This window comes from Lycium ferocissimum, unplaced genomic scaffold (genome assembly GCF_029784015.1).
Source record: "Lycium ferocissimum isolate CSIRO_LF1 unplaced genomic scaffold, AGI_CSIRO_Lferr_CH_V1 ctg3459, whole genome shotgun sequence".
NCBI lineage: Eukaryota > Viridiplantae > Streptophyta > Magnoliopsida > Solanales > Solanaceae > Lycium > Lycium ferocissimum.
The window spans coordinates 25,926-53,636 of NW_026725405.1; the positions used below are offsets into that span (position 1 = coordinate 25,926).

Consider the following 27,711-nt stretch of genomic DNA (forward strand, 5'->3'; position numbering starts at 1 on the left):
AAATTGACTTGCGTGAAGAATATTGTGGTTTAGAATAGAAATAATAATAATATAATATGAAATAATAATAATATAATATAATATAATAATATAATATATAATAATAATAATAATAATAATAATAATGGAGAATATTGTAAGTAGTTTAGAAATAATAACATCCCTACACCTAACAAGTGGAGCGTGTGTAGTGGGTGGCCGTGGTTGGTTGGGGGGGGGGGGGGGCTTATGTATTAAGCCATAGCATAAGTTTGTGAAATGGAGGGAATTTATATTGGCAAAAGAGAAGCATATCATTGACATTTTCAATTTGGCGGTCCTTTTCCAGTAAAAAGGCCACACAAGTGTAAGCAGTACGCTATACGATACGACAAATCTGTGCATTTTCTCACCGTTATTCTAATTTTAGCTCCCTCTTTCATCTGTAGAATTCACCGTTTTTGCTTCGGTTTGTAAGGGTTATAGTCAGAGCAGTTCATGGAGGAGGAACCAGCGAATCGCCGTACGGTGAGTTTGTTTATTTAATTTCAACTATAATTATGTGGTTCATCTGATTTAAGTTAAAAATTGAGGCCTAATTATGGTGTACAGAAACGAACTAGAGCTCAAACTAGGGTTACTGAGGAACAATATGTGAATGAGGAAGAGAGAGAAGAATGGTCTGATGATTTTGAAGAGTCACGTGCTAGACCTAAGCGCACTAAGCCTTTAGGAGGAGGCACTTCATCTACTGCTGCTCCTGCTCCTACAAATGCTCATCACAGTTTAATAGGTACTATACATTTTGTCTACTCTTTTTAGTCTTTTGCTACTATAATTTTGTTGTTAAATTTGAATTTGAGAATCTATAGAAATTAATAAGTAGGCGTTTGGGTGCAATTTTTGAAGTTGGACTTGTGTTTGTTTATAGTTTTTGCAAATCATATTTAGTTGTTTGAATATACTGAAAGTGAAAAAACTGAAAACTATGTTTTAGTTGTTTTCCAAATTTCAAATACAACTTCAAGTTGTATTTGGAATTTTCATGGCCAAATGCTAATTTCCAAATAAAGTGAAAAAATTCCGGAAAAAAGTGAATAATTTTCATGGACAAACGGGTTAGGCTTTGTTTTCTCGATTACTGGTGAAACCACAATGGAAGTTATGGTCTTCTAGTTTGCATACCCTTCTGAAATTTTATTATGTTAAAGCGTGAATGGAAGTTGTGGTCTTCTAGTTGGGCTAATGTTCTCTAGTTTTTATTATGGTAATTTCAGAATATTAAGAAATTTTACGCTTGGCTTACTCAGTTATTGTTGAAAGCGCGGGTGGGAATTATGGCTTTCTGTGTGTATACATACTGTCCTGAAAGTTTCATTGGGGTAATTGCAGTTTGGTTTTTGAATTTCGAGACTCGAGAAGATTTAGGCTTTTGCTACTCAATTATGTTTAAAGCATGAATTGAAGTTATGGTTTTCTAGTTTGTATTGTTATGGTAATTTCAGATTAATTTTTGAATTTTGAGACGAACAGTTTTAGGCTTGCCCTACTATATAATGTTAAAAGCGTGAATTGAAGTTGTGGTCATCTAGTTATCCTAGTGTTATGTATTGTTCTTTTAATTTCAGGTTTATTTCAAATTTTGAGACTAGAGAAATTTTAGGCTTACACTAGTCGATTATGTTGAAAGCGGAAATGGAATTGTCTTTTAGTTCGCTAATGTTGTGTTGCTTTCATTAAGGTAATTTCAGGTTAATTTTGAAAGTTGATACTAGAGAAGTATTAGGCTTTCGCTACTCGATTGATTGAAAGCGTGAATGGAGATTGTGATTGTCTAGTTTGACAATGTTATTTAGTTTTCATTTATGACAATTTAAGTTCAATTTTGGTATTTCAAGAATCTATGGGAATTTCTAGGGTGTGCTACTCAATTATAGTTGAAAGCGTGAGTTAGTTATATCTTTGAGTTTGGCTATTGTGCTGTAATTTTCATTATGATAATTTTAGGTTAATGTTGACTTGCAGTGACTTTGAGAGTCTGTAAAGCTTTGAAATTGCTTGTGGAAAATTGTTCTTTTAACTGTCTGAAAATTCTGTAATCTACAATAGCAAGTGGTAGAATTTGATTTACTATTGCATTCATTTTCCACCCATTGATTGAAATGCGAATCCTGTCCACGAATTTTTGGACAAATGTAAAACACTCATCATTATGGGCGTTTCTGTTGGTGAAGAAGATGCTTTAATTGTTCTTATTTTGCCTCTATATCTCCTTTTATGGAATTCTTGGAAACGTTTTTGTACTCTAAGTTCCCGCCCAATTGCGTGGTGTGTTTTCACTTCTGCACATTTTGCCTTTATCCATCTAGATGTTTAGTTTGCAGCAGATGCCCTGGGATGCAATGGAGGATGTGGACAAGAGGAATCTTGTTTGATCCTCTAGGTTCATTCTGTTACTTCCTGATGATTTTTCATTCTGCTCTAGATTTAAAAAAAAGTAAAAGTGTTTCAATAAAGTGGAATGGTCAAAGAAGCTAGCTTGCCTTCTCCATTTGATGTTTCTATTCAACCAGTGACTTCCCAAGTATAAGAGAAGGGCATTGTGTATCATCATGAAACCTATGGTATCACTTTGAAGTTGGCATAGCTGTAATCAAAGGCCTTCTGTGATTATCCCATAGGAGATACTGATTCCTCTATGAAAAGTCACTTCAACTATACCTTACCGGTCCAAAAAAATGTCAATTCAAATAATCCTGTTCTTTGTAGTTGACACACTTCCTATTCAAGGCATGAAACCATCAGAAGCTATACTAGTCAGTTTTGTTTTCTTCTGCTTGCTTGCTTCAATTCCTCATTACTCGATTCTAATTAGATTTTACCTTCTCTCTGTTGAATCCATTTTGTGTATTACTATTGTGGTGGTTTGCACACACTGATGATAGGACGTTCATTCCTTTATTTGCAGATGTTGTTAAAGGTGATAGGAGACAAATTCCTCCACTGGTCAAGCATTGGGTGGAACACTATGAGAAGGATCAGAAAGCTGCAATGGCTGGACTCTTGAGCATGATGTTTGAGGTAATGATAATATGTGGATGTTCTTTCAGCTTGCATACTATTTTTTTCCCCATCTCTGCATATCAGCCATATACAGGTTCCATTTTGATGATGTGACGTGATAGGTGGAAATTTGTGGTTTTGCAGGCATGTGGAGCAAAATATCATATTGAAGAAGATTTCTTGGACCAAACTGATGTTGATGATGTCGTAGTTGCTCTTGTAAACATGGCTAAGAAGGTATATTCATCCATCATATTGATAATATTTCCTTATTTAATACTCCGTCTGTCCCAAATTAAGTGTCTTAGTTTGACTAGGCACGGAGTTTAAGGAATAAAGAGACTTTTGAATCTTGTGGTCCTAATAAAAGATGGGTATAATGTACTAAAATGTCCTTTGAATCTTGTGGTTATAAAATTGCCATGTAGGATGTTTGAACTGTCAACTTACTAAATATAGAAAGAGACACTTTTTTTTGGGACAGACCAAAAGGAAAGTAAGACACTTGAGTTTGGGACGGAGGGAGTATGTTATATGGCGTCAGTTCAATATAGATTAAGCATGAACTTTCTGGTTGGTGTTATTATTTGGCGTCAGTTCAATATGCAGTTAACAGGAAATTCATGCATAGATGTATAATTTTAATTTTACTCAATATCCCTTCGACATTAGGGTGAAGTTGAGGATTATCAAACTTCAAAAAAGAAGGACTTCAAGAACTTCAAAGATAACCTCGTCTACTTCTGGGATACTTTGGTTGCTGAATGTGAAAATGGACCACTTTTTGATAAGTTCTTGTTTGACAAGTGCATGGATTATGTGATTGCGCTATCATGGTAAGTTATTTGTATTCAGGTGTTCTAACTTCTAAATTCAAGATAGTATTTTGGCTCATTATCTTGTGAACGTGCATTTCAGCACTCCTCCGAGAGTATATCGTCAGGTTGCTTCACTAATGGGGCTACAACTTGTTACATCCTTTATACACGTTGCCAAAGTACTTGGTGCGCAGCGGGAAACCACACAGAGGCAACTAAATGCTGAAAAGAAGAAGAAAGTGGATGGGCCTCGAGTTGAATCACTAAATAAAAGATTATCCATGACCCATGAAAAGATAACAGTAATAGAGGAGATGATGCGGAAGATATTTACTGGGTATGGACCTTACGTTAATGATACATATTTTTGTTCACTTGAGGAGCACTCTTGATTTTGTTTTTCCTTTTTGTATGCTGAATTTGTAGGCTATTTATGCACCGTTATCGAGATGTTGAACCTGATATCAGAATGGCATGCATACAGTCATTGGGTGTTTGGATCCTGTCATACCCCTCTCTGTTTTTGCAGGATTTGTATTTGAAATATCTAGGATGGACTTTGAATGATAAAGTAAGTGGATGTCAATTTGATTTTATCTTCAATCTTCAGCTGATAAACTTGAAAATTCTAACTATGCATTTGGCTCTTAATTTTCCCCCTCTTAAGAGTGATGGTGTAAGGAAGGCATCAGTTCTTGCACTGCAGAATCTTTATGATGTGGATGATAATGTACCATCTCTTGGTCTTTTCACTGAGAGGTTTTATAAAAGGATGATCGAGCTTGCTGATGATGTTGATATTTCTGTGGCAGTATGTGCTATAGGACTTGTGAAACAACTGATAAGGTAAATTTAATGCTTGACAGTGCAAACCTTTTGCATTTTCAATATTTTTACCAGCAGATTGTTGAAATGTGCTTTTTTATCAAGTTATTCCATATTTTTGCAGACATCAACTTGTTCCTGAGGAGGAATTAAGCTCTTTATATGATTTGCTAATTGATGATCCACCGGAAATCAGGCGTGCCATTGGAGCACTAGTGTATGATAATCTGATTGCCCAGCGATTGAACAGTTCACAATCTAGTTCAGGTTTTTATCACACTGTTCTGCATCATGTGCTTTCTATTTGCTTGATTAATACAATTGTACTGATAACAAAAAAATTCCAGGGGATAATAATGATTCTTCTGAGGTTCATCTTAGTAGACTGCTGCGCATATTGGGGGAGTTTTCAAAGGACGAAATGCTGAGTATGTATGTCATTGATGATATCTGGGAGTATATGGATGCCATGAAAGTATGTTATGTATACTATCTTTTAATCTAAGAATGGAACTGCTATTACCATATGATATCTGTAGTTTGGTTAGAGTATTATTTCCCTATAACTTTCCATGAGCCTAGACTTCTAGTGGCTCAATTTTGTTTTAAAGACGTTATAAATTACTGTATGATTTCTGAATTTGACCAGTATTTCCCTATGATTTTTAGTAGTGATGCTGTAATGAAATTATCTGTAGTTTGATCAGACTAGTATTTCCCCACAACTTGCCTTTATAGGCATTTTCTATTTTTATTGATTAGACAGTTATAATCCTATTTTATCATAGGAAACTCTAGAAGGGTCTCCTGCCTATCCTGGAGCCCTAGGTGTTTTCCGTGGTTGAAGAGGAAAATAGTCACTTGAAAATTATGTCCTTACAGGATTGGAAGCGTATCCTGTCTATGCTCTTGGAGGAAGACCCGTCAGCTGAACTAAGTGATGTAGATGCGACAAACCTTATTCGACTGCTTTCTGCGTCAATTAGAAAGGCAATTGGAGAGAAGATTGTTCCTGCTAGTGACAATAGAAAACAATATTATACTAAAGCACAAAGGGTGAGGTTCTTTAGTTCTTCCTGTTGATACTCTCTTAGTAAATTGTTATACTTGTGCTTCAAACTTCACCATTTACACTTGAGAATGGATTCCAAGAAAGTTCTTGTGAAAGAATAAGTTGGTGATATTTCTGCAATCTGGTTGATCTGTACTGTTTTAGTAGAGTCTTTGTGCCACAACTTTTCTTAAACTATATGCTTGTCTTAAATCAGGTCAGTTCCTCAAATACATTCATCTAGGTTACTAAATAACTGATTACTTACCCTTCTCTCTGGCTCAATTTATGTGACACTCTTTCCTTTTTAGTCAGTCCCTATAAGAATGACATCTTTCTGTATTTAGTAACAATTTGATTCTAAACTTCCCATTTTATCCTTAATGAAATGATTTATAGCCACAGAAATTTCTTAGGCTTGTTTTAGACCACAAGTTTCAAAAGTCTTTCTATTTCTCTTAAACTCCGTGCCCAGTTCATATATTTTCATGTTACCATTTTTTACATTTTCTAACGATATTAAGACGTTTTATTTTTCTTATGTCGGATAATACAGTGCGCAGTCTGATTATTTTCATGTACCACGGAACAGGGACGGTAACTCTTTTTGCTTAGTAGGAACAATGTTCAAAGCTGTATAAAGGGGCAGCCCGGTGCACAAAGCATCCTGGGTTAGCAGGATCCAGGGAAGGGCCGTACCCCAAGGGGTGCGATGTAGACAGCCTAACCTAATGCAAGCATTAGTGGCTTCTTCCACGGCTCGAACCCGTGACCTGTAGGTCACACAGAGACAACTTTACCGTTTCTCTAAGGCTCCCCTTCTATGTTCAAAGCTGTATGCAGAATGATTATCTAGATGCTGTGGTTTTGATTTTTTGCAGTCATTGAGTTTTACCTCAAGTTCAGAATTGGTTTAGATTATTTGAGATTGATTCATTCTTTACTGTTCTTTTTCAATGACAAATATATTGGTGTTGTTTAGCCATACTACTCCCGGATGCTGAATTTTTAGACTGCTTATGTTGTAATTGCCAGGAAATGTTTGAAAGTTGTAAGCGTGATATAACCGTTGCTATGATGAGGAATTATCCGCTGCTTCTTCGCAAATTTATGTCCGACAAAGCAAAAATTCCCTATCTACTTGAAATCATTGTTCATATGAACCTTGAGCTCTATTCTCTTAAAAGACAAGATCAGGTGCGTTTGCGGAACCTTTTACAATAATGAATTATATAGGGTATTGCCAATACGAAGTAAGTTGCTTTCTTTTGCTTCTCCAGAATTTTAAATCTGCTGTCATTCTGATGAAAGAGGCATTTTTCAAGCATGGTGAGAAGGAAGCTCTGAGATCTTGTGTAAAAGCTCTGAACTTCTGTGCTACTGAGAGTCGAGGGGAATTACAGGACTTTGCCCTTAACAAATTGAAGGGGATTGAAGATGAGCTCATTATCAAACTTAAATCTGCAATGAAAGAAGTTGCGGTATGTGCCCTTAACAAATTGAAGGGGAAATTATGTGTTTCATTGGTGCATTTCGTATAAATGTGTGAACTTTGTTGTCGCAGGATGGTGATGATGAATATTCACTGCTTGTTAACTTGAAAAGGTTGTATGAACTTCAATTGTCTAGGCAAATTTCCATTGAAAGCTTGTATAAAGATTTTGCAGAGACTCTTAAAAACTTCAGAAGTATTGATGACGAGGTGGGTATACCGTAGTTTGAATAACCTCTTTTGTAGTCTTGCCAATACACAACTTCTTTCACTTACTGTTCAGGTAATTGGATTTCTGCTTCTTAACATGCATCTGCATGTTTGCTGGTGCCTACACTCTATCATAAACTCTGGCACAGTCCCGGAGCAATCAATATCTTCCTTAATCTCCAAGCGCAGTACCTTGTTTGAACTACTTGAGTCCTTCTTGACTACTGAATCTCCGGGAGGTCTTCGTGCGAGTCAACTTGCATGTAGGGTAAGCATTTTTTTAAAATATCCACATATGACCGTGTAATTTCCAAACATCTATGTTCAGCTATTTCCTGTTAGTGCCTTCTATGTTCTCTTTTGGTTAATTGAGTTTGCTTTTCTTTGGCTAGGTATGTGTTATTTTATCAGAACAATGGTGTCTGTTCAGGACAGCAACCTTTGCTTCCACGGAGCTAGAAGCTTTGGGGTACTCTCCAGATGAATCCATTCTTCAAAAGTTCTGGAAGCTTAGTGAAGGCCAACTACATATTCCAGGTGGTTTTGGCTCTCCCATTCACTGTTTTCTCTAAATGCGTGGCAGCTCTAGCTCACATCGTACTGTTATATAGTGGAATAATAGTATGGCTCTAGCACTATTGTTTTATCTTCAACTGTAGCAAACCTGCATCTAGAACAATTACTTTGAGTATCATGCGTCATAGCACTTTAGTTATTAAAGAAACTGGAATTAGAATTGGCAAGCCATGTAGTCTGGACTTGTTAGGTGGCAATTAAAGCCCTATGCTAAGTTTAATTGTTTCAATTTTAGATAAATCTTGTGTTTAGATGTAAACTATGAATACACTTTGGTGCTTGAGCAGTCACATGAACTTGTGTGCTAAATGTATACTTTTATTGAAGTCATTCGTTTCCTCATGTTATATCTTAAATGAAGGAATGTGTTGTTGCGCATTGATTTTTATTTTTGTTAAATTCATGGTGTGGAGCTTGATTTCCAAAAAGAAACCATTTTGTGCATCTTTTTTCTAGCATTACTTCTCAGATAAGGATCTAGCTTTCATTTGTTTGATGGAAATAGATTATTAAGAAACTAAAGATGTACACTCCGCACCCAACACAACCAAATGCAGCAGGAAAAGAACTGTTTTACTTCCCTTCTTTGCAATGTATGCAATCTTACGTTATGAAGCAGTGAAGATGCATGCAGAAATTTTATTTATATAAAGTAAAAAAAGAGATGCTGCAAAAACTTGAGCACCTAATCTGTAGGCAGAAGTAGTTCATCAGTATCCCTTTGAGTAGTGGAAAATAGATAGATCTCCACTGTCCATCCAGAGGTGTCAATGAAAGAATAACAGCGGCTTTAACGTAACCAAAAAAAGTGTTTTCAGCTTCCAGAACATCCTCCACCATAACTTATCCATTCAATCCCAGAAAGGATTTCTTTCTGCACGTGATGGATGCTTGTTAGACTTTCATTCATCTTCTAACATGGATACAGATGAGACTGAAGAAGAAGATTCTAATAGGGAATATATTGAGGAGACAAATCGAGATGCTGTAATCATTGCTGTTGGGAAGTTGGTTGCTGTTGACGCAGTTCCTAAGGTTAGGTGTATTCTCTTTTCATAGTTGGACTTTTTTGTACTTAATTCCTGTACTTTTGATATGGATTTTTGGCGATGCTTTAAGTTATTACTGCACTATCATTTAGAATGCAAAGATTAGGAGGATACCGTTAATTTTCTTAATTAGCTGCTAACATATTTTATCACCGTAACCTATGTCTACAGGAATATCTTGCTCCAGAGATTATATCTCATCTTGCAATGCATGGGACAAGTGTGTCTGAGGTCATTAAGCATTTGCTAACCGTGTTAAGGAATAAAGGTGCAGATGTTGCACGTTTGTTCCTAGAGGCACTAAAAAGGGTGAGTGTCGCTACTTGTTAACTGAGATGATTTCCGCTTTATTTTGGTCAGTTGGCAGGTCGGCCTTCCAATTTCTGGTAAATGATGATGAAATTGCAGCAGAAAAGTTTTATTTCAAAATTGGATAATCATATGGTTGAAATGTTTGGTTGACTGAGATGTCTGGGTAGAAAAAAGGGGAGTTCGGTGCACGAAGCATTCACATAGGGTCTGGGGAGAGCCCCATTCCAAGGAGGTGTATGTAGGCAGCCTACCCTGACCCAAACATCAGTGACTGGTTCCCCGGCTCGAACCCGTGGCCTATAGGTCACACAAAGACAACTTTTCCGTTGCTCCGAGGCTCCCTGTTGAGATATTGCCTGTGTGTATTTTTCATATTCATGGGGTGTGTTTGAGTTGGTTGTGGTTATGATTCAAGGAGCTAGGATGGACTAACGTCATGCTTATAAAAAAGGATGCCTATCAATGTCCTTGTCTGCTCTTGTGGTGGCCTTTCTCCCAGCTGCTTACTGGTTATTTTGGTGGCTATTACCGCTTTCACTCAGCTAGCCACATAATTCAGAATAAATAAAGTTTTTCTGAAAGAAAGTATACATGTTAGATTCTTTGTTTGGAAAGAAAGTCATATACATGTTAGATTCAGAAAGGAATCAAGGTCGTATTGGAAGAAAAATAGTGTCTCTTTTCCTTGTGGAGTAGCTGAGCATGTTTGATTCTGGTTTTACAGGCCCATGAGCGATACTTATTAGCACTTTCCTCTGATGATGACGAATCAGCGAGAAAGACTTTTCATGAATGTGAAGATCTTGCCAGTCGGCTTGCTAAGACATTTGGAAATGCTGCTAGAAACAAGCACCGGTCAGATGGTTTAAATATTGTCACAGGAGGCATTCACTATGCCTTTACAGATGCTCCAAAACATCTATCTTTCTTGGATGGAGCTGTGCTGCATTTCATATCCAAACTTCCTCCTCCAGATATTATTGATATGTAAGAGCTTACTTTATTTCACTTTCCATCTTTACTCATATAATCAAAGGCTAACATTCTGACTCCAATCTGTTAGATGATTTATCAAGGGCGTTTCTTGAAATTGTGTGTGCGCCCTAGTGTGTAACAACTTGAGAGAACAAGGGAGTATCTTCGCATGTTCCTTGGATTTTTAGGTATTGAAGAAGCTTCGACACTATGTATTTGGCTTGATTCCAGGGTGGGATTTAGATGTGGGTTGGTTAGATATTTGCTTGAGAATTGAGACATTCTGGTGGGATTCTGGGGCTTGGCTGTGGTGATTGTGGCAGGCTTCCATGGCAGAAACTTTTCTTTTTTATTTTTTTGTTTGAAAAATATGAAGTTTTTTTGTTGATATGATGGAAGGGATATACCGTGCACAAGTACTATGCGGAAGTAGAGGTTCACAATAAAAACATTAATTTCTACTAAAATTACCTAATCTTTATTGCCAACTGGAAACACATATCTGCTCAGAAAACTTACAAAATTATAAATGATGCTCTTGATATGCCTGATCAAGAAGAGAAATAAAAAACAGATCCTCTTGATATGCACATAGGAGTTTTTTATTGTTAACTTCTTCAACTTACAAAAATATTAATGATCCTCTGATATGCAAAAAGAGTTTAATTTCAGCCTATTTTCTGATTGTTAACTTCTTAAGCCTGTTTTTTTTCTTTCCTTATTAGCCGCGTAAGTGCCAGAGGAGCCATTTCCACACTCTACACCTTTTCCTCTTGAATTCCCAACTCAAGCCTTTGATAGTAGCCGGTGTCCCCCATCTGGTGCCAAACATATTCCACAGTGTTTCATAATCAGCATGCGATATTACAGTAAAATCACAAGTGATTTGCATCTTATCATTACTTCTTGAACATAAAGCACCAGTAGATGTGATCTATCTTCATTCTTCCATTTCCCCAAATTTCTCAGCTGTAAGAATGGCCAAGGAAGAAGCAAACCTTTTAGGTGCCTCTAGGAACCAATACCACGAAAATGGGCAAAAGATGCCCTCTCTTCTCAAATAATCTATGATAAGACGAGTTTATTGGAAGAGTTCGTTCTTCTGTGCATCTCACTTTCAACTGTCCTGGTCCGTTAGTGAAAATGGAAGCAACGGCCTACAAGAACTTCAGGGGTGTACCATGTTAACCTATGCAAGACCTACTGCGTTACTGGTGTCCGAAATCAAGGATAATAGGAGGTTCATACTTTTGCGACTCTCAATGTGTCTCAAAGAAATCAATGAAACTTTACTAATGCTCAGCTATAGCTGTCTCATTGGACATAATTTCTTGCTTGGACATGTCAGTGGTGAATATTGTATAGCTTTTCTCATTTTAGCTTTCTTTCATTGTCTTTTAAGTTGTCCTTGAGAGAGCTGCCTAAGCAACCCTGTCTTGTTATAATTTAATCTTTCGATGCTATTTTCTTGTTATTATAAGTGTCATAGCTTACAGACTATCAACTCAACTTTCATATGATCAGCTTGAAAGGTGTCGAGAAAAGAACTGAAAATGTTAACACAGATGAAGATCCGAGCGGCTGGAGACCCTATCATATATTTGTAGACACGGTCCGTGCGAAGTATGTAAAGGGTGAAGGTTTACAAGGTATACCTATGCTTTCAATTTTCTGAATTTGTCTCTTGGTGTAATTTTGCTTCTCCATTCTTGCTCCCTTTTTATACCGTGCACTTCTTTAATTTGCGAGTTATTCTTGTTTGTTTCTCAGTCCTATTACACAGCTCTGGTTTCAGTGAGTTCGTTTTGGGTTTACCTCCGAATGACTTCTTTTCTTTTCCTTTTTTGGCTGTGAAAGAGGAGACTGTTGTAATCACATGCGTATAATGTCTAACTGTGTGGCGGTTTGTCAAAAACTTAAGAGAGGTGGTTTGACTAAAAATTAGGTATGATGCTGTTAACTTCCTGTCATCTTGAGATGGTCAGTGAAGGAAAGGAGTGAAACTGGGAAGTGATTACGCCAATCCTGTTGTGTGTCACATTAGGTAACAACAATACTGCCTCAGTCCCTAAGTAGCAAGGCTCGGAATATGAATTCATTACGCTCTACTTTGACACGTTGCATTCTAATACTGAATAATTGTCTTTCTACGAACAGCCCACCACTGAATGATTCACTTTCAAATTCTCGCCTCCAACCCGGGAGAACACAGGGTCAAGCCAAGCCCTGACCCGCCTAAATGGACCATTCCTATGATTCACCAGCTATAGGGCAGTTAGCGCAGACATCAAGTAAGGGCTCGTAGGCTTCTCATGCCAAATGAACATCCGATTGTTTTCAGTTAAGACAACTTAGGGTTTTCTGACCCCAAAAAAAAAAAAAAAAAAAAACTAGTTCTCGTTATTTCACACTTATACTGTACTCTACGAACAAATTCCTGAACACACTAAACAAACTTGTAATTAACATCGATTGTGCCTAATGCAAGTGTATCTGCTACTTCAAGCGTCGTAAAAATACTGGCAAATTCCTATTTTAGTGGGGGCAATGTCATTGTTCTCCATGAGCTCTAGAATATAGTAGCTTAAACCTATTGGTATCTGCTAGTTCAACTGTCGTAAAAATATTGGCAAATTCCTATTTTTAGTGGGGGCAATGTCATTTTTCTCCATGAGCTCTAGAATATAACTTAAACCTATTGGTAAATAAGATCATCTCATTTGTGTTCTACCAAGTTCTAGAATGTCCTTAAAATAAAATGAAGTCACTTGGGTATGTGTGTACAAATGAGAATAATTGAGCTGAGCATTAGTTCAAAAGCTAGGTTTGAAATCTAAATCAACTTTAGAAGTCTTCATGTTGGGTGTCTTTTTTGTTTTTCCCGTTTTTACCAATTTTATGTTGCTTTTCCTTGATAGAGGTAAAGCTAATCATGTCAAGGGTCAGGAAAAGTTCAAAGGTTGTGATTGGATTAGAAACTTGTTTAATTTATTTTCTTAGTTCTGGAAGAATTGGTTGTTGTTCTTTGCAAATAAATGTGATTGTTTGAATTTTGTTTTGCGAGAATTGGGCTGGGTTTATCCTCTGGAAACAAGGTCACCTAATCTTTATGTTTGTGTAATCGATAGATTAAAGCCGATTAGATATGTTTGGATGTAACTAGTGCTCGCTTGATTTGAGGGATTAGGCGAACAATCCCAGCGTTAAATTCCATAGAGTATCACAATGTCTGGTTGGAAGGATTAGGAAAATTTGTTCCCGAATAACTAATGCAGTGCTGGGTTGGCCGTATAAAAAATATGATCTATGCATAACTTTATATAGCGTTTGATTTGCGTATTAAACAATACATGCCTTAAGTTATGCGGGATAATGTAGAATAAGAATACGTGTATTGGTAATATGGATGCCCTTAAAGTAAATAGTCTTCCATAACATTTCATGTATTATTATTAATTGCCTAAAAATTTCTATGTTATTATTCACTGTGTAACGATCCCTTTATTGAGTTTAACTCGCATCGGTTGTGGGATGTCAAATGGGTTTCTTTATATGGTGTGGGCGATCCTCATTTCATGTGCTAACTTTTGTGATTGAGTTAGGCCCAAGATCCACTTTTTTACGTTATATCAGATCAAGCAGGAAAATCCCAGTGACAATGATCAATCTCGCCGAAAGTAATTGGTTTTGGAAGATCTCCTGAAGTACCACGTTAGTTTACATGGTATCAGAGCTAGATCCATCCAAATTCTTGGTTTACTTGATGTTGGGCCCCATCGTATGTTGTCAACGCTCTAGTTGGTAGGCCTAGGTGTGCAGGGATGTTGAATTTGTCCCACATAGGTTTTGGGATGCAATTGGTTTCGTTCTTTGGTTTTGGAAATCATCACCTCGTAAGCTAGCTTTTGGGGTCGAGTTAGACCCCAAATCGATTTCTTTACATCCTTCATTATGATTCAGCACGTAAAAAATCCTTGCATTATAATTCCTGCATAACTTATAACGACATACCCGGTGTAATCCCACAAGTGGGGTCTAGGGAGGGTAGGATGTACGCAGACCTTACCTTTACCTTTGTGGGGGTAGAGAGGCTGTTTCCGATGGACCCTCAGCTCAAAAGAAATGTAGTCGATACAAGATTGCAAGGAAAATAAGACAGCAAAATATCTTCTTTTTAATATTTGGAAAATATTTTTTGGCGATATCAAGATACAAAACAAATGAAGCAACACACAGTAATACACATTGTAGAGTAAGGAACTACGCGATACCTAAATAATACTACTAAAAAAAGGAGAAGAGGAGATGAGGAGGCTAGCCCCTACCTCTCCCACACAAAGTGCGACAAAACTCAACACATATTAACCTTCTACCTTAAAATCCTCGTCCTCCAAATCTTCCTATCTAAGGTCATGTCCTCAGTCAGCCTCTCCCCCAGTTCTTTTTCGGCCTACCTCTACCTCTCCTAACTCCTGCTACTGCCAACCCCTTGCACCTCCTAACTGGCGCATCCTCACACCTCTTCATATTCCTAAATAACTACCTCTCCTAACTCCGCCAACCTCTCGCACCTCCTAACTGGCGCATAGTTTTAAATAACTAATATGCGAACCAAATGACCCCTAAATGTATTTCTGGATATTATTTTGTTGAGGGAGAAAAAGATTTTGTTGGAAATAAAATAGTTGGCCAAATTTCAATTTGCTAAAAACTTGAAAAGGGAATTTAGAAGCAACCACTTTTTTGGATAGTGGGCCTTACTGTGGCCCATTGTTTGTCAAATAAGTCTTTTTTTCGTTTTCCATATTCTTCCATTTGTTTTTGAATAACAAGTGGTTAGTTTTTTTGTTTTAGTAAGCAGTTGGGTTGTTTTCAGGAGGACAACTCTTCTATAGGCCAAACACGCTGAAAAGATGTCCGTGATATTAGCTTGAGCATAAGTGGGGTGTACAAGCAAATTTAAAATTAGGATGTGCAGATTTGGTCTGAATCCTGAATTAGTTTTAAAATGCTGTTGAACCTTCGTTTAATAGTTATAAAGTAAAGCTTAAATGAGCTTTAATTGTGTTGATCATCTGTTGCTTGGTATATTATATCTGTTTATTGGGCCAATTTATTGAATCAATGAAATGGACGCATTTCTGAACTGATAAAATACAAAATTACTGTCAAGCTTTCTTTGATACTTAAGCATTATGAAATGATCCTTTTTTGGAGTATTCAAGCAGCACGAGACTTGATTTGCATAACACTGTCTGTGTCTTCCAAACTCAGGTGTGTCTATAAGTAGGGATGCAAAAAGGTTACGGATGGGTTTTCTGATGAAGGCCTTCAAAAGCCCTACTATTTCTTTCTTTCCACTTGCATCTGAAAAGATAGAATGGGAGGCCCAAGTTAATTTTAACTCTAATTTTTTTATGACATCGTCCACTAATTCCAGTCTAGCTAAAGACGCTATCCCATGCGAAATCTATCCAGCATTGGAAGAGGTGGGAAGTAGTTTCCTCAGCCCTCTGTCATGTAAAAATATCAACATAAATCCCGTTTCATTTTCTCCTACTCTCCTATGTATAATCAGATCAACTTGATGTCACAGTTCCTAGCAATTCGTCGAATAAGATTGGCCAATATTGTATATAATTTGAAAGTTCGGTCACCTTCCTTTTTTCTCTTCTTCAACCCAATTGCCTCTTGATTGTTATTGACAAACTTAATTTGTTGTTTTTTGAAGTTCAAATCCTAGTTAGAGTACTGATTTTGTAAGATTTAGGTGGTGAAAATTAGATTAGAAAGGTAACCACCTTTGTTGAACAAGCTTGAAGAAAATGAGTTTGAATTTCAAATATGTTTGTGAAATTTGGAGTGGATGTTGTTTAGACTTGTTGGAAATAGTTTAAGGAGGTAGTCAACAAATTTTTTGGTTGAGATTTTACTGGTTTTGAACAAGAATTGCAACTGAAAAAGCAGAAGAAGTTAAGTCTCTACGTGCTATGCACTTATACGTTATTGCACTTTTATACAAAATTGATAAAATACAAAATTACTGTCAAGATTTCTTTGATACTTAAGCATTATGAAATGATCCTTTTTTGGAGTATTCAAGCTGCACGAGACTTGATTTGCATAACACTGTCTGTGTCTTCCAAACTCAGGTGTGTCTATAAGTAGGGATGCAGAAAGGTTACGGATGGGTTTTCTGTTGAAGGCCTTCAAAAGCCCTACTATTTCTTTCTTTCCACTTGCATCTGAAAAGATAGGATGGGAGGCCCAAGTTAATTTTAACTCTAATTTTTTTATGACATCGTCCACTAATTCCAGTCTAGCTAAAGACGCTATCCCATGCGAAATCTATCCAGCATTGGAAGAGGTGGGAAGTAGTTTCCTCAGCCTCTGTCATGTAAAAATATCAACATAAATCCCGTTTCATTTTCTCCAACTCTCCTATGTATAATCAGATCAACTTGATGTCACAGTTCCTAGCAATTCGTCGAATAAGATCGGCCAATATTGTATATAATTTGAAAGTTCGGTCACCTTCCTTTTTTCTCTTCTTCAACCCAATCGCCTCTTGATTGTTATTGACAAACTTAATTTGTTGTTTTTTGAAGTTCAAATCCTAGTTAGAGTACTGATTTTGTAAGATCTAGGTGGTGAAAATTAGATTAGAAAGGTAACCACCTTTGTTGAACAAGCTTGAAGAAAATGAGTTTGAATTTCAAATATGTTTGTGAAATTTGGAGTGGATGTTGTTTAGACTTGTTGGAAATAGTTTAAGGAGGTAGTCAACAAAATTTTTGTTTGTGAAATTTGGAGTGGATGTTGTTTAGACTTGTTGGAAATAGTTTACGGAGGTAGTCAACAAAATTTTTGGTTGAGATTTACTGGTTTTGAACAAGAATTGCAACTGAAAAAGCAGAAGAAGTTAAGTCTCTGTAGCTAGCGACGTGCTATGCACTTATACGTTATTACACTTTTATACAAGGTAGATATACTTTTATATATTGCTTTTATACAACATAGATAATTTTTTTACATAGGTGTATAAATACTGTATGATAATGTATAATGTTGTATACTGGTACCTGTTGCTGGTGGGAGGTCTAAACTGCAAAATATGGTTACATGGGCACAAAGTGTTGTGTTGGATGCCTCTCTCAGCCTTTCGGCTAAGATCAAGTGTTGTGTTGGGCTGTATATTTTGAAAAATTCCCTATAAAAATGGGTTGTTGCCGTATTAATACTTTCCTAATTCTTAACATCCCTTACTAGGCGACTGTCAGAATTTTTTGTTAATTTCTTACCCCGCTCACCATAATTGTGTTGTGGAACGAAGTTTTGTCAGTAGCCTGTGCGAAGCTTGCAGAAATTAAGGTAATGAAGTCAGATACGACGGGCAGAGTGGGCTTTTATACATCTCATATTAGATCTCCAAAAAGAAAAATAAAAATAAAAATAAAAATAGCCTGTGCAGAATTTAATTAGGGTAGTGGAGAAGTTTATACTTCGAACAGGGTGGATATTTTGGTGTCAAAGACTTTTGCTTGGTATCATGTCGATTGGTCCTATGGACTAATGTCATAACAACCCAGTACTTATGATTTGTACAATGATAGGATCTGTTCGAATTGACTGCTAATGTGAGTTCTTTTATAGATGATAAGGAAGGTACAGCTGTGAGACGTCGAGGTCGTCCTCCTAAGAAGCAGAACCTTCAAGGAAAAAAACTATTTGACGAGCACAACTCTAGTGAAGACGAGGAATCAATCAGTGGATCTGAGCAGGAGGCAGATGAAGAAAAACAAGATGACGAAGAGGTCCCTCTAATACATTCTATTAAGTCATCATCCAAGCTAAGGTCTCTGAAGATATCAAGAGATAGCTGAGTCCATGTGAGAACTGGTCATTCTGGTCTGTGTTTAGGCTGGTCCTGTTCCAAAACATCAGGTATTACTTATTGATTGACAATTTGAGACCAGAAAAGAGATCTAATTAACAGAAAGATCAGCTTAGGCACTGGTTTCATGTTTACTCAATTTCCATAGGGTTTTTTCAAGTAGGTTTCTTGTACATTGCTTTTCTTATTCTTGACATCTGTTAGTTGGGATAGGAGCTTTCGGGCATATGTTCATCTTTTAATGTATTATCTAGGCTTTGATTCTATCTGAGACAAACTTACAGTCTTAATGAAGCCTGTTGATCTAAGGCTGCACGTATTCATCTTTTAATCTGGAATTGACAGCTGAAGTAAATTCCATTTGATTTCCAGGTTATCAAATCTTAGAAGACTTTTCTCTGTCATCATGAGCAAACAAGTTCCTCGGGAACCATACTAGTTTGAGGAAGCCTTTGTTGAAGTACACCTTAGGGTGCAGCCTTGAGTATTTAATAGGTCATGTTGTCAGTCTCATATCTTTTTTTTCTTTTTTCTTTTTTGAAGTAGCTATATTTGCAATTTCTTTTTGTCAGTTTCAATTCGTTGTGGATTTGCGAAGGTATTATTTTTCAGGATAATTATTTGGAAAATGTGTAGTGGCTAGTAACTGCTAAATTGAGATTTTTTTTTTTTTTTTGACGGAAGAGAGATGTAAAGAAGCTTCATGTAGGAGAAATGCAAAATAATCAAAAACAGGATCAACGTTTCTTATCATTTACTACCCGAAGTGTGATTACAAGTTACTTCGTCTGTCCCAATTTATGTGACCTTTTTTCTTTTTTAGTAACCTTTCTATATTTAGTAAGAATTTAATTTTGAACTTTTCATTTTACGCTTAATGAGATGATTTATAGCGAAATAAATTTCTATGGCTTATTTGGATCATAAGTTTTAAAAGTTTTTCTTTTATTCTTAAACTCCATGTTTAATTAAACACCTTCGCATAATTTGGGACGGTGGGAGTACTATTAGTTCTACACATTTTAAATTTAAAGATGCAGTGATGGCATTGCATAATTAAAGTATCGATTATATGGCTGAAATTAAAGTGGAATCACCCAATTGGTCCAATTCCAATGGTCAGGCATACCACCTTCGTAATGCTACTCAACAGTTATATCCATTATTAGAGTAAACTAGGCTTCTTGTGTGAAAACTTCCAACTCTACATTTACTCGGTTTCTGGGAAGTGAGATTCTAAAGTTTAGACCAGAATTACTCTAATTCATATACCTATCCCTTTTTATCTTTAGTTTTACTGGAAAAAAGAGGAAGAGTATAAGCAGTTGCCACATTGAAGAAACTGCGGTCTGGTATTTTTTCTTTTTGGTTCAATATCAACTTGGAGACTGTTGAGGCTTATTAAAAAATTGGAACATCCAATCTAAAATATTAAGGCAACGGCAAGAGTAGCCCATGGGCATTATAAATCCATTTGTAAACCACTTAAATTACTGACGAGGGGCAAGTTTAGTTTACGAAGAGAAAATACCATTTATTTGTTTTGAGTGATTACGATTTCCTTTTTTTTTTTTGTTTTTTTTTTTTGGTTGGTGCAATCAGTGTGGCTAAACCTGCTGCACTTAGCTGATTATACCCTTTTGATATATATTACTCCATTACCTACGATCTTGATATGCCACGAATTTAAGGATGCTGAGACAACAAGTAGAACAACTTTGGTATGCCTCTTGTATAGCAAGATCTATGTAAGATATTAAAAATGTAATTGATACTTCAAATTATACTGTTGAGAAGTTGAACTAACGAAAGATTTTCCTGCCAAACACCAACCGCATCCATATTTCCCTTCCTATTCTCCATATTACCTCTCTATATAAACTTGTCCAAAATGAATAATAAGGCACAAGCATATTAGATCTTTGAACGCTAGACATCTTCAGCAATGGGTTATCACCACTATCCATCTCTTTTCTTATTACTAATTATCACTCTGTCATCAAGCAGCAGCTACATGATTCAAGCCAAAGCACGCCATCTTCTTGAAATAACCTTGCCTGATCCTGAATTGCCAAATCTCCCTGAAATCCCAACTCTACCTAAGCCTGAATTGCCTGAAATTCAAAAACCTGAACTGCCTGAAATTCCGAAACCCGAGCTGCCAATACTGCCGAAACCTGAATTGCCATCTTTGCCAATTCCGGAAATCCCAGAATTGCCAGGGAAGCCATGAAAGCCATGAATTGATATATATATATATATATATATATATATATTATTTCAATTTCAGACCTCCCAGCTTGTGTTATCTGATCTTGTGAATTGTCTTGCTTGTATCTATATATATGTGGTATTGTCTTAAAAAAATTTGGTATCGTCTTCCGCTTGTAATGATGTTTCTTCTTTTATGGCTAAGCCATTTATCGTTGTACCATCTATGTTCCTAGTGGAATACAATCTATATCGTTGCTATGAAGTTACGTTGATATGCTTCTTCTTGCTTTTGATATCTGTTGCTACTACTTTTTTGCTAGTAAAATTATTATTAGTACTTTTGTGGACAATTTGTAAGTTCTGAGTGAGGAAGGAGACCAAAGAAATCGATTTGCGCCTTTAATAGCCAATCATTATGAGACGCATTTGAGCTAAAAGTTAAGGACGTAATAAGATTGAAATACAGGATAAAAGTTACGAATGCAAGTAATAATTGACCAACAAGAAGAAGAAAGTGTAGTCAAGCGATACACGAAATTGGGATTAATTGTATTATTGTGGCCAGTTGTTCAGTTAGTTAAAAGTAGTTATGATTAGCCACGTCAGCAAGTCGAGTTAGTTCTTTTTCTTCTTCTCTATTCTCGAATTGATTGATCCACTCGAAAGTCTCTGTAACTTTCCTGTCCAGTCTTGAGATTCTCGAATTCATCTGCAATTCCTGAATTTAAGCTATCATTTGTCACGCCTTAGAACATGGCGCAGGCGAAACACGGCACTCGGTGCCTTACTGCATGTGACCGAGCGAACCACATGGCTTCTTTGAATCCTCATGAGGCATAACATGAGCGGAATACAACGTGAATACATGATGCGTCTTTATAAAACGTAGTAAGTCATAATACTTAATGAAAATACTTGTTTAAACATGAATGCGGAAATAACATGAATGAGCCAAAATGGCTATCCGACTCGAATGTCGACATCACATGGTGACTTGTCTAGTCTATGAAACCTCTATCATGAGTCCGACCGGAAAATCTACTAACGGGACAAGGCCAAGACATACCTTTAGATGCAAAACTAATTAAAGAATGACAATGTCTAAACCCGAATGAGATGGGGCTCGCCCAATTGGCCAGTACGTGCGGATCCTCTTGCGAGAGAGAGGGTCGCCCCGTAAATCCCGTACCTGCATCGTGAAATGCAGGCCCCCGGGAAATAAAAGGGGACGTCAGCACATTGAATGTACTGGTATGTAAAGCAACTGAAAGAAATAACATGATAAGAACTGAAACTGAAAACCTGGACATGAACATGAGCATGAGCACGAGCATGAGCATGGATACATATATATACATAACATACGTAAAACATGATAAGTAGGGAGAGCATTTCATAAACCGACCATGTGATATCACCACGTGGGTACGTGGAGTCTGGTACCTCGCCGGACCAGCGCCCCCATACCTTGCCGGGGTATGAGGTGGTAACGTGCACGATGGATCCATTCGGTGTAAAATTAGGTATTGTCCTAACCGGGCGGAGCGATCCTTGTCCTACGGTGGCTACGTAGTTTCAGGCTATCTGAGCCTTCCCGGTAATTAGTGCAACTCCTAAAAACATGAACATAATATAGTTGGCTAAGAAGCCCATGATTTTCGTGAATTAACTTGTACTTGTCTTGTAATCATGGTTTCATGAAATAACTTGTAAACATGGTTTCATGAAATAACTTGTAAACATGGTTTCATGAAATAACTTGTATTTAGCATGTATGTATCTTGAGTCATGGCATGAACATAGTTATAAAATACAATTGCATGAAAACTTGAAAACATGTAGGATATTCATGAAATAAGCATTTTTATTTAAAAACATGCACGCAAGAACCCATGGAATACAAAATATGGGTTTTCATGGATTACGGACAGATTCTCAATAATCATAATGAGTATCAAGAACACAATGATAGAATAATAGCAATTCAAACATAATATAGTCATAGACATGGACCTAGGGTTATCATGAGCATAGTATAGAATAGAAACCCTAGTTTTGTAAAGTTTCATACTTTATGGATTAGGAGGCGTGGGGAAGAACAATGATGTTCCCACACGTAGATAGTAACTCTACATACCTTAGTCGCTCCAAAACTTGAATTAAAGACTTGAGCTTTGAAGAGGATTTCCAAAATCTTGAATTCTTGAACCTTGAGTTTTCTTGAAAATCCTAGTTTTAGGAATGATGATTTCTTGCTTAGATTATTAGAGTATATGTTAGAATTGACTTGGAATAATTAGAATAGGCTTACCTTGGTGTTCTTGATGATGGAAGAGGGTAGGAGGTCGTTCTAGGGCTTGAAGGAATGAAAAATAATGATTTGAACTGATATGGACGAATATATAGTGTTCTGGAAAATTGCAGTTTACGTCCAGCAAGGTACTGGCCTATTTTGAAAGACGGGCCGTATTTTGAAATACGGTCCGTATTCCGTATGGACTGCACTACGTCTCTTCAGTAAAATGGCCATAACTCTTTGCACAGATGTCCGTTTGACCCCCATAATAAACCGTTGGAAAGGTATTTCAAAGCTCTACAACTTTCATCATGGAAGTTTTCCCAAATTCCAAATACGTTTTGAAATACGGTCCGTATTTTGAAATACGGTCCGTATTTAACAATGTAACCTTCAAATGTCAAATTCCAGAATGCTCAGAAATCCTTGGTACCAGTTTACGACTTGATTTATGGCCCGTATACTAAAATACGGTCACTGTTCATGGGCGTAAACCCCCATCTTACAACTGAACAGGGAAATTCCAATTCTCACATCCTTTATCAGATTTTCTAAGTCTAGGATCATGGTCAAGCTTAGGTTAAAGATACGAGGTGTTACATCATTGGTATTAGAGCTAGCTGATTCTTGGCAGTAATGATGAAAGGAACTAGGGGAAATGGTGATTCCATTAGTGATTCCACTGTTGAAGTGGGAGATCTACGTGAAATGATGTAGAAGTTGATTTCAGACAATGGAATTCTCAATGGCGAGGTGACGACTCTGAAAGGGTTGGATCAAACTGTCATGGAATTAAAGGAACACAGAGAAGTCATTGAGGTGATGTTACTTCTGTTGAAAATGGAGTTGGAACTTCAAGGGAGAGACAATCCAGTGACGAAGAGCCTAGGAACTATCAGAATCATCACCATGGTATAACTAGTTATTCTAAGCTGGGTTTTCCAAAGTTTTCGGGAGAAGGCTTGAGATCCTGGCTATTCAGAGTGGAGCAAATTTTCAGCTGTGATGAGATTCCCATAAAAGAGTGGGACTAGTCGTAGTTCATTTGGAAGGAGAAGCTGTTATATCCCGCATTTTGCACGTTGGGACATTCCGAGCTAGTCGTGGAAAGTTAGGGACAAGGTTATTTTTTTCGGTTTTGTTAAGAATGTATAAGTTGCGTATTCATCTTTTATTGGTGTGGAGCATTAAGGGTAAATTTGGAATAAGGAAATTAAGGGCAAAGAGTTGAAGAAAAAAATATTTCATAAGGTGGCCAATAGCCATGTGGCGAGGTGGCATGGGGCCCACCCATGGTTGGCCAATATTTTTATGCCATGAAATGGCATATGTGTACACTACATATTTTTGGGAGTTGTATGTATATATATATATATACAAAGATTACCATGCAAGACTTATTCATCTTTGGTGACTTAGGAAAATTCTAGAAAATTGGAGAAAATTGGAAAAGAAAAAAAAAAAAGAAAAAAGAGAAAAAGATTGCACATGACCGGACATGTGCTATATATGTATATATATATATATGTATAAGTGATGAAGACATAAGACACAATTCATCATTTGGCAAGTCTAGAAAATTCAAGAAAAGAAAGAAAGAAGAGGAGAAGGCACTCGGCCATGGCTGGCCGAATGGGTGCCATGGTGAATTTGATCAAGGAAAATTCTTTCCTCCTAGCTTTCCTACTAATTGGAAGGCTCGTTAATGTGGAGTAGTTTTTGGGAACAAGAAAATCGTTCGTTGTTGCCATGGATACCCTTAGAGAGAGAGAGTGGTGAAAGTCAAGTGGAAGAAGGTAAGGTTCTATCCTCTTTTACATGTTTTATGGATGTTTTGGACGTGTTATAGCGTATGGAAATGGATGAAAATCATGAAATGTTGTGTGTGGGTGTGTGGCCGTGAGTGAAGTTGCTTTGGTGTAGGAAGAATGAATCAAATTTACCTAGTATTTTGGTTGTTGTTGTGATGGATTCCATGATGTAAAATGAAGGTTTAATGATTTAAATGGAGTTGTAAATCGTGTGGGCTGTTTGGAAGCTAATGTGATTGTAATACGGTTTCTTGTATTGATGAAAATGATAATGCTAATGTATGGAATTGTTGATATAGTTTATGAATTTGAAAGAAGAAAATGTGTTATTGATGTTCCTAATGTAGTTGGAAGATTTCGGGTGGAATGGCCTATTGTTTGGGTTGTTTTGAATATGGTATGGATTGCTTGGAATGTTCTTAAATCGTGTTTGAATGGTCTCGGATTAACACTTGAACGTATGATCAATGATGTTGGTTTGAATGCACGTAGCTTATTTGAATGTGGATGGAATGTTGATGAGTTATGTAGAAAAGAATTGCTAATACTAGAATGCGTTTTGAATGGGTTATTGATGTTGGTAACATGATTGTTGGTATTGTTGTTGATGATTTGGGCCGAGTTGAATTCTCGGGGTTGGTTGAACATATAGGGGAAATCTTAGGAATTTACGTAAATAAGGTGTTAGTTTGGAATTGGATTTCTAAGTGACTATAGCTAATGCTTGGCGTCTAATGACATTATTGTAGATCGTGAGAAGCCGAGACTTAAGTTTGGATTAGTGTGGGAAGCGGACGAGGTATGTAAAGTTCAACCCCTCTTTCTTTGGCATGTCTTAGAGCAAGTAAGTTATGACACGAATTTCGAGGTAACTCTATTCTGGTGATCCGAGCATGTTTATGATTCTTATTGGTTTCTTGATATTCGTATTCCTAATGTGGTCAAATCATGGTCCTTATGTCATCTGTATAATTAAATTTCAAAAGTTGCATAAAGGTTTTGTTTTCAAAAGAGTTTTGTTCCTAAACGATTCCGAAACTACGAACGTCCGTAACTTTCACAGAAAGGCTCGGATCGCTTCGATATGTTTGTAGAAAGTCCTAAAGTGAATAAGGTCCGTAACTTTTCGAGGCGGACTCGGATTGGTTTGACGTATGACTATGATCCGTACGGTCTTTTGATATGCTTATGATGTTTGTTATGTTTTCGAGTAGTGTCCGAAAAATATTTGATATAACTTTTGTCCTGATTTTCAAATGACGACTCGCTTTGATTACTTCATTGAGTCTTTGATAATGTTTTATGTGCATATGGTTTCTCACTTTTGCTCGTGCCAAGCTCGATATGTCTTTCAACGCGTCCGGGCAGAGTATGTATTCGTGCAATTCCATTGCATTGTTCCCACGTCCCTCGCTAGAGGGAACGGGCACGTTATATGATATGATGATGATGTGATGAGATGGGGATGGCGGCCAAGATGGCACATGGGTCCCTTTGCTAGCGGGGCGGGACACGCTATTCACCGAGTCCCTCACTAGAGGGCCGGGTACGGTATATATATATATTTATGCATGCATACATGATGATGACATGATTTTATTTACCGCGTCCCTCATTAGAGGGCCGGGGCACGTTATATGTATACTTTATATATGCATACTATGATTTTACGCACCGAGTCCCTCCATAGAGTGCCGGGACACGCTATATGTTTTTACAATGATTTTATGACATTGACATGCATGATATATGTTTTCAAAAGCAAGTCTTATGATTTTCTTTACTCTTTACTTCGATGTGATCCCGCTTACTATATTTCATGCTTTACATGCTCGTACGTACTCCCGTCGACCCCCCACTCTTCGGGTCGCGTTTCGTACCGCGCGGTACACCGGATATTTCGAGGATATTAGTAGAAGATGTTCCAGCGGGATTGGCGAGCTCCATTTTCTCGGTGTCTTTGCCGAGTCAGAGTATTATGTTATGGTATTATGTTCCATGTTAGAGACTTTGCAGACAGTGTCGTGTATATAAGATGTCGGTTTTGTAAGCGGCTATGTAAGCCGATATGTCATTATGCGATACGTTACAAATTTCATATGTTACATATTTTATTTGAGTTGATTAAGATGAAAAGCATCTTTGTTTTCTGAAATTTTTTTGTTATGTACTTGTGTCATGTTTTGTGGGCCCAGTATGATTACGAGTATTACGAGAGTCAGCGGGTTCGCTCGGCCCTAGGTAAGGGTCGGGTGCCCATCACACCCTATCGGATTAAGGGTGTGACAGAAGCAATACAATGACACCAGTCCTTTATGAGGTATAGACAATATACTCACATTCTTAGTTGGAATGAATATGTAATGGCGTTAGTTTCCGATTCTAATGTATCGAAGATTAGCGCTCCCGTTGAAGTATCTTTTGACTCTTTGCTTTTATACCACCATCCGGACCAAAGCTAAGGCTCGCCGTTCCTCAAGTAAATCCAACCCAATAGCGTTAGCTTCATTGTTGGTATCTTTAGTAGCTTGGGAATATCTTAAGCTTGGATCTCTAATCTCGACGGGTATCAAAGCCTCTGCATATGACAAATGATTAATGTTTGCACTCCATTTTGTCATACCATATCCAGTGTACCAATTATTATCAAACAATGCATGCAGTTATCTAGATAGCAGTTTTGCATCTAAAATGAATAAAACTGGTGACAAAGGATCTCCTTGCTTAACACCCCTTGTTGAATGGAAAAAATCATGTCCTTTCTCATATAAAAGGACAAAATACCACTTTTTAGCCAATAGTCTCCAGGTCATATCAATAAAAGCTTCTGCAAAACTCATTCTCCTGAGTACCTTAGTTAAATATAACCAAGAAACACTATCATATGCTTTTGTCATATCCAATTTGATAATGACATTAGCAGGCTTTCCTCTCTTCCTTATGTCTGCCACAATCTCTTGTGTTAACAAGACATTTTCAACAATGTTCCTACCCTCCACAAAACCAGATTGATAAGGAGAAATCAACATGCACAACCCTAGATAGGGCACCCTAAATAAGTAAAAGAGAATTGTCCTCTACTCATAATTGTAACCTGTTCAACTTGAAGAACCAGATTTCCCGGAACATTTTGATGCATGTAAAAG

The 27,711-nt window shown here is 37.1% G+C and overlaps 1 protein-coding gene across 3 annotated transcripts; it reads left to right on the forward strand.

Moving 5' to 3' along the window:
- Positions 1-210: 210 nt before the first annotated feature.
- On the forward strand, positions 211-20,736 carry LOC132044066 (sister-chromatid cohesion protein 3). 3 transcript variants are annotated; one of them, XR_009412019.1, is made up of 24 exons: positions 211-346; positions 429-507; positions 592-772; positions 2,948-3,060; positions 3,187-3,279; positions 3,715-3,878; positions 3,961-4,197; positions 4,287-4,431; positions 4,528-4,706; positions 4,810-4,952; positions 5,033-5,160; positions 5,568-5,741; positions 6,772-6,933; positions 7,017-7,217; positions 7,301-7,438; positions 7,512-7,706; positions 7,831-7,975; positions 8,943-9,049; positions 9,235-9,372; positions 10,100-10,362; positions 11,875-11,999; positions 12,296-12,394; positions 12,508-12,641; positions 18,004-18,143. XR_009412019.1 is itself a non-coding variant. In XM_059434555.1 (22 exons), exons 2-22 carry the CDS (start codon positions 478-480, stop codon positions 18,231-18,233), a joined length of 3,291 nt encoding a protein of 1,096 aa, XP_059290538.1. In that variant the 5' UTR covers positions 211-346; positions 429-477; the 3' UTR covers positions 18,234-18,552. The 3 variants fall into 3 exon arrangements, 1 of the variants encoding a protein (XP_059290538.1); XR_009412018.1 differs by lacking the exons at positions 12,296-12,394; positions 12,508-12,641 and adding an exon at positions 18,617-20,736 and having other exon boundaries at positions 18,004-18,294; XM_059434555.1 differs by lacking the exons at positions 12,296-12,394; positions 12,508-12,641 and having other exon boundaries at positions 18,004-18,552.
- Positions 20,737-27,711: the final 6,975 nt, after the last annotated feature.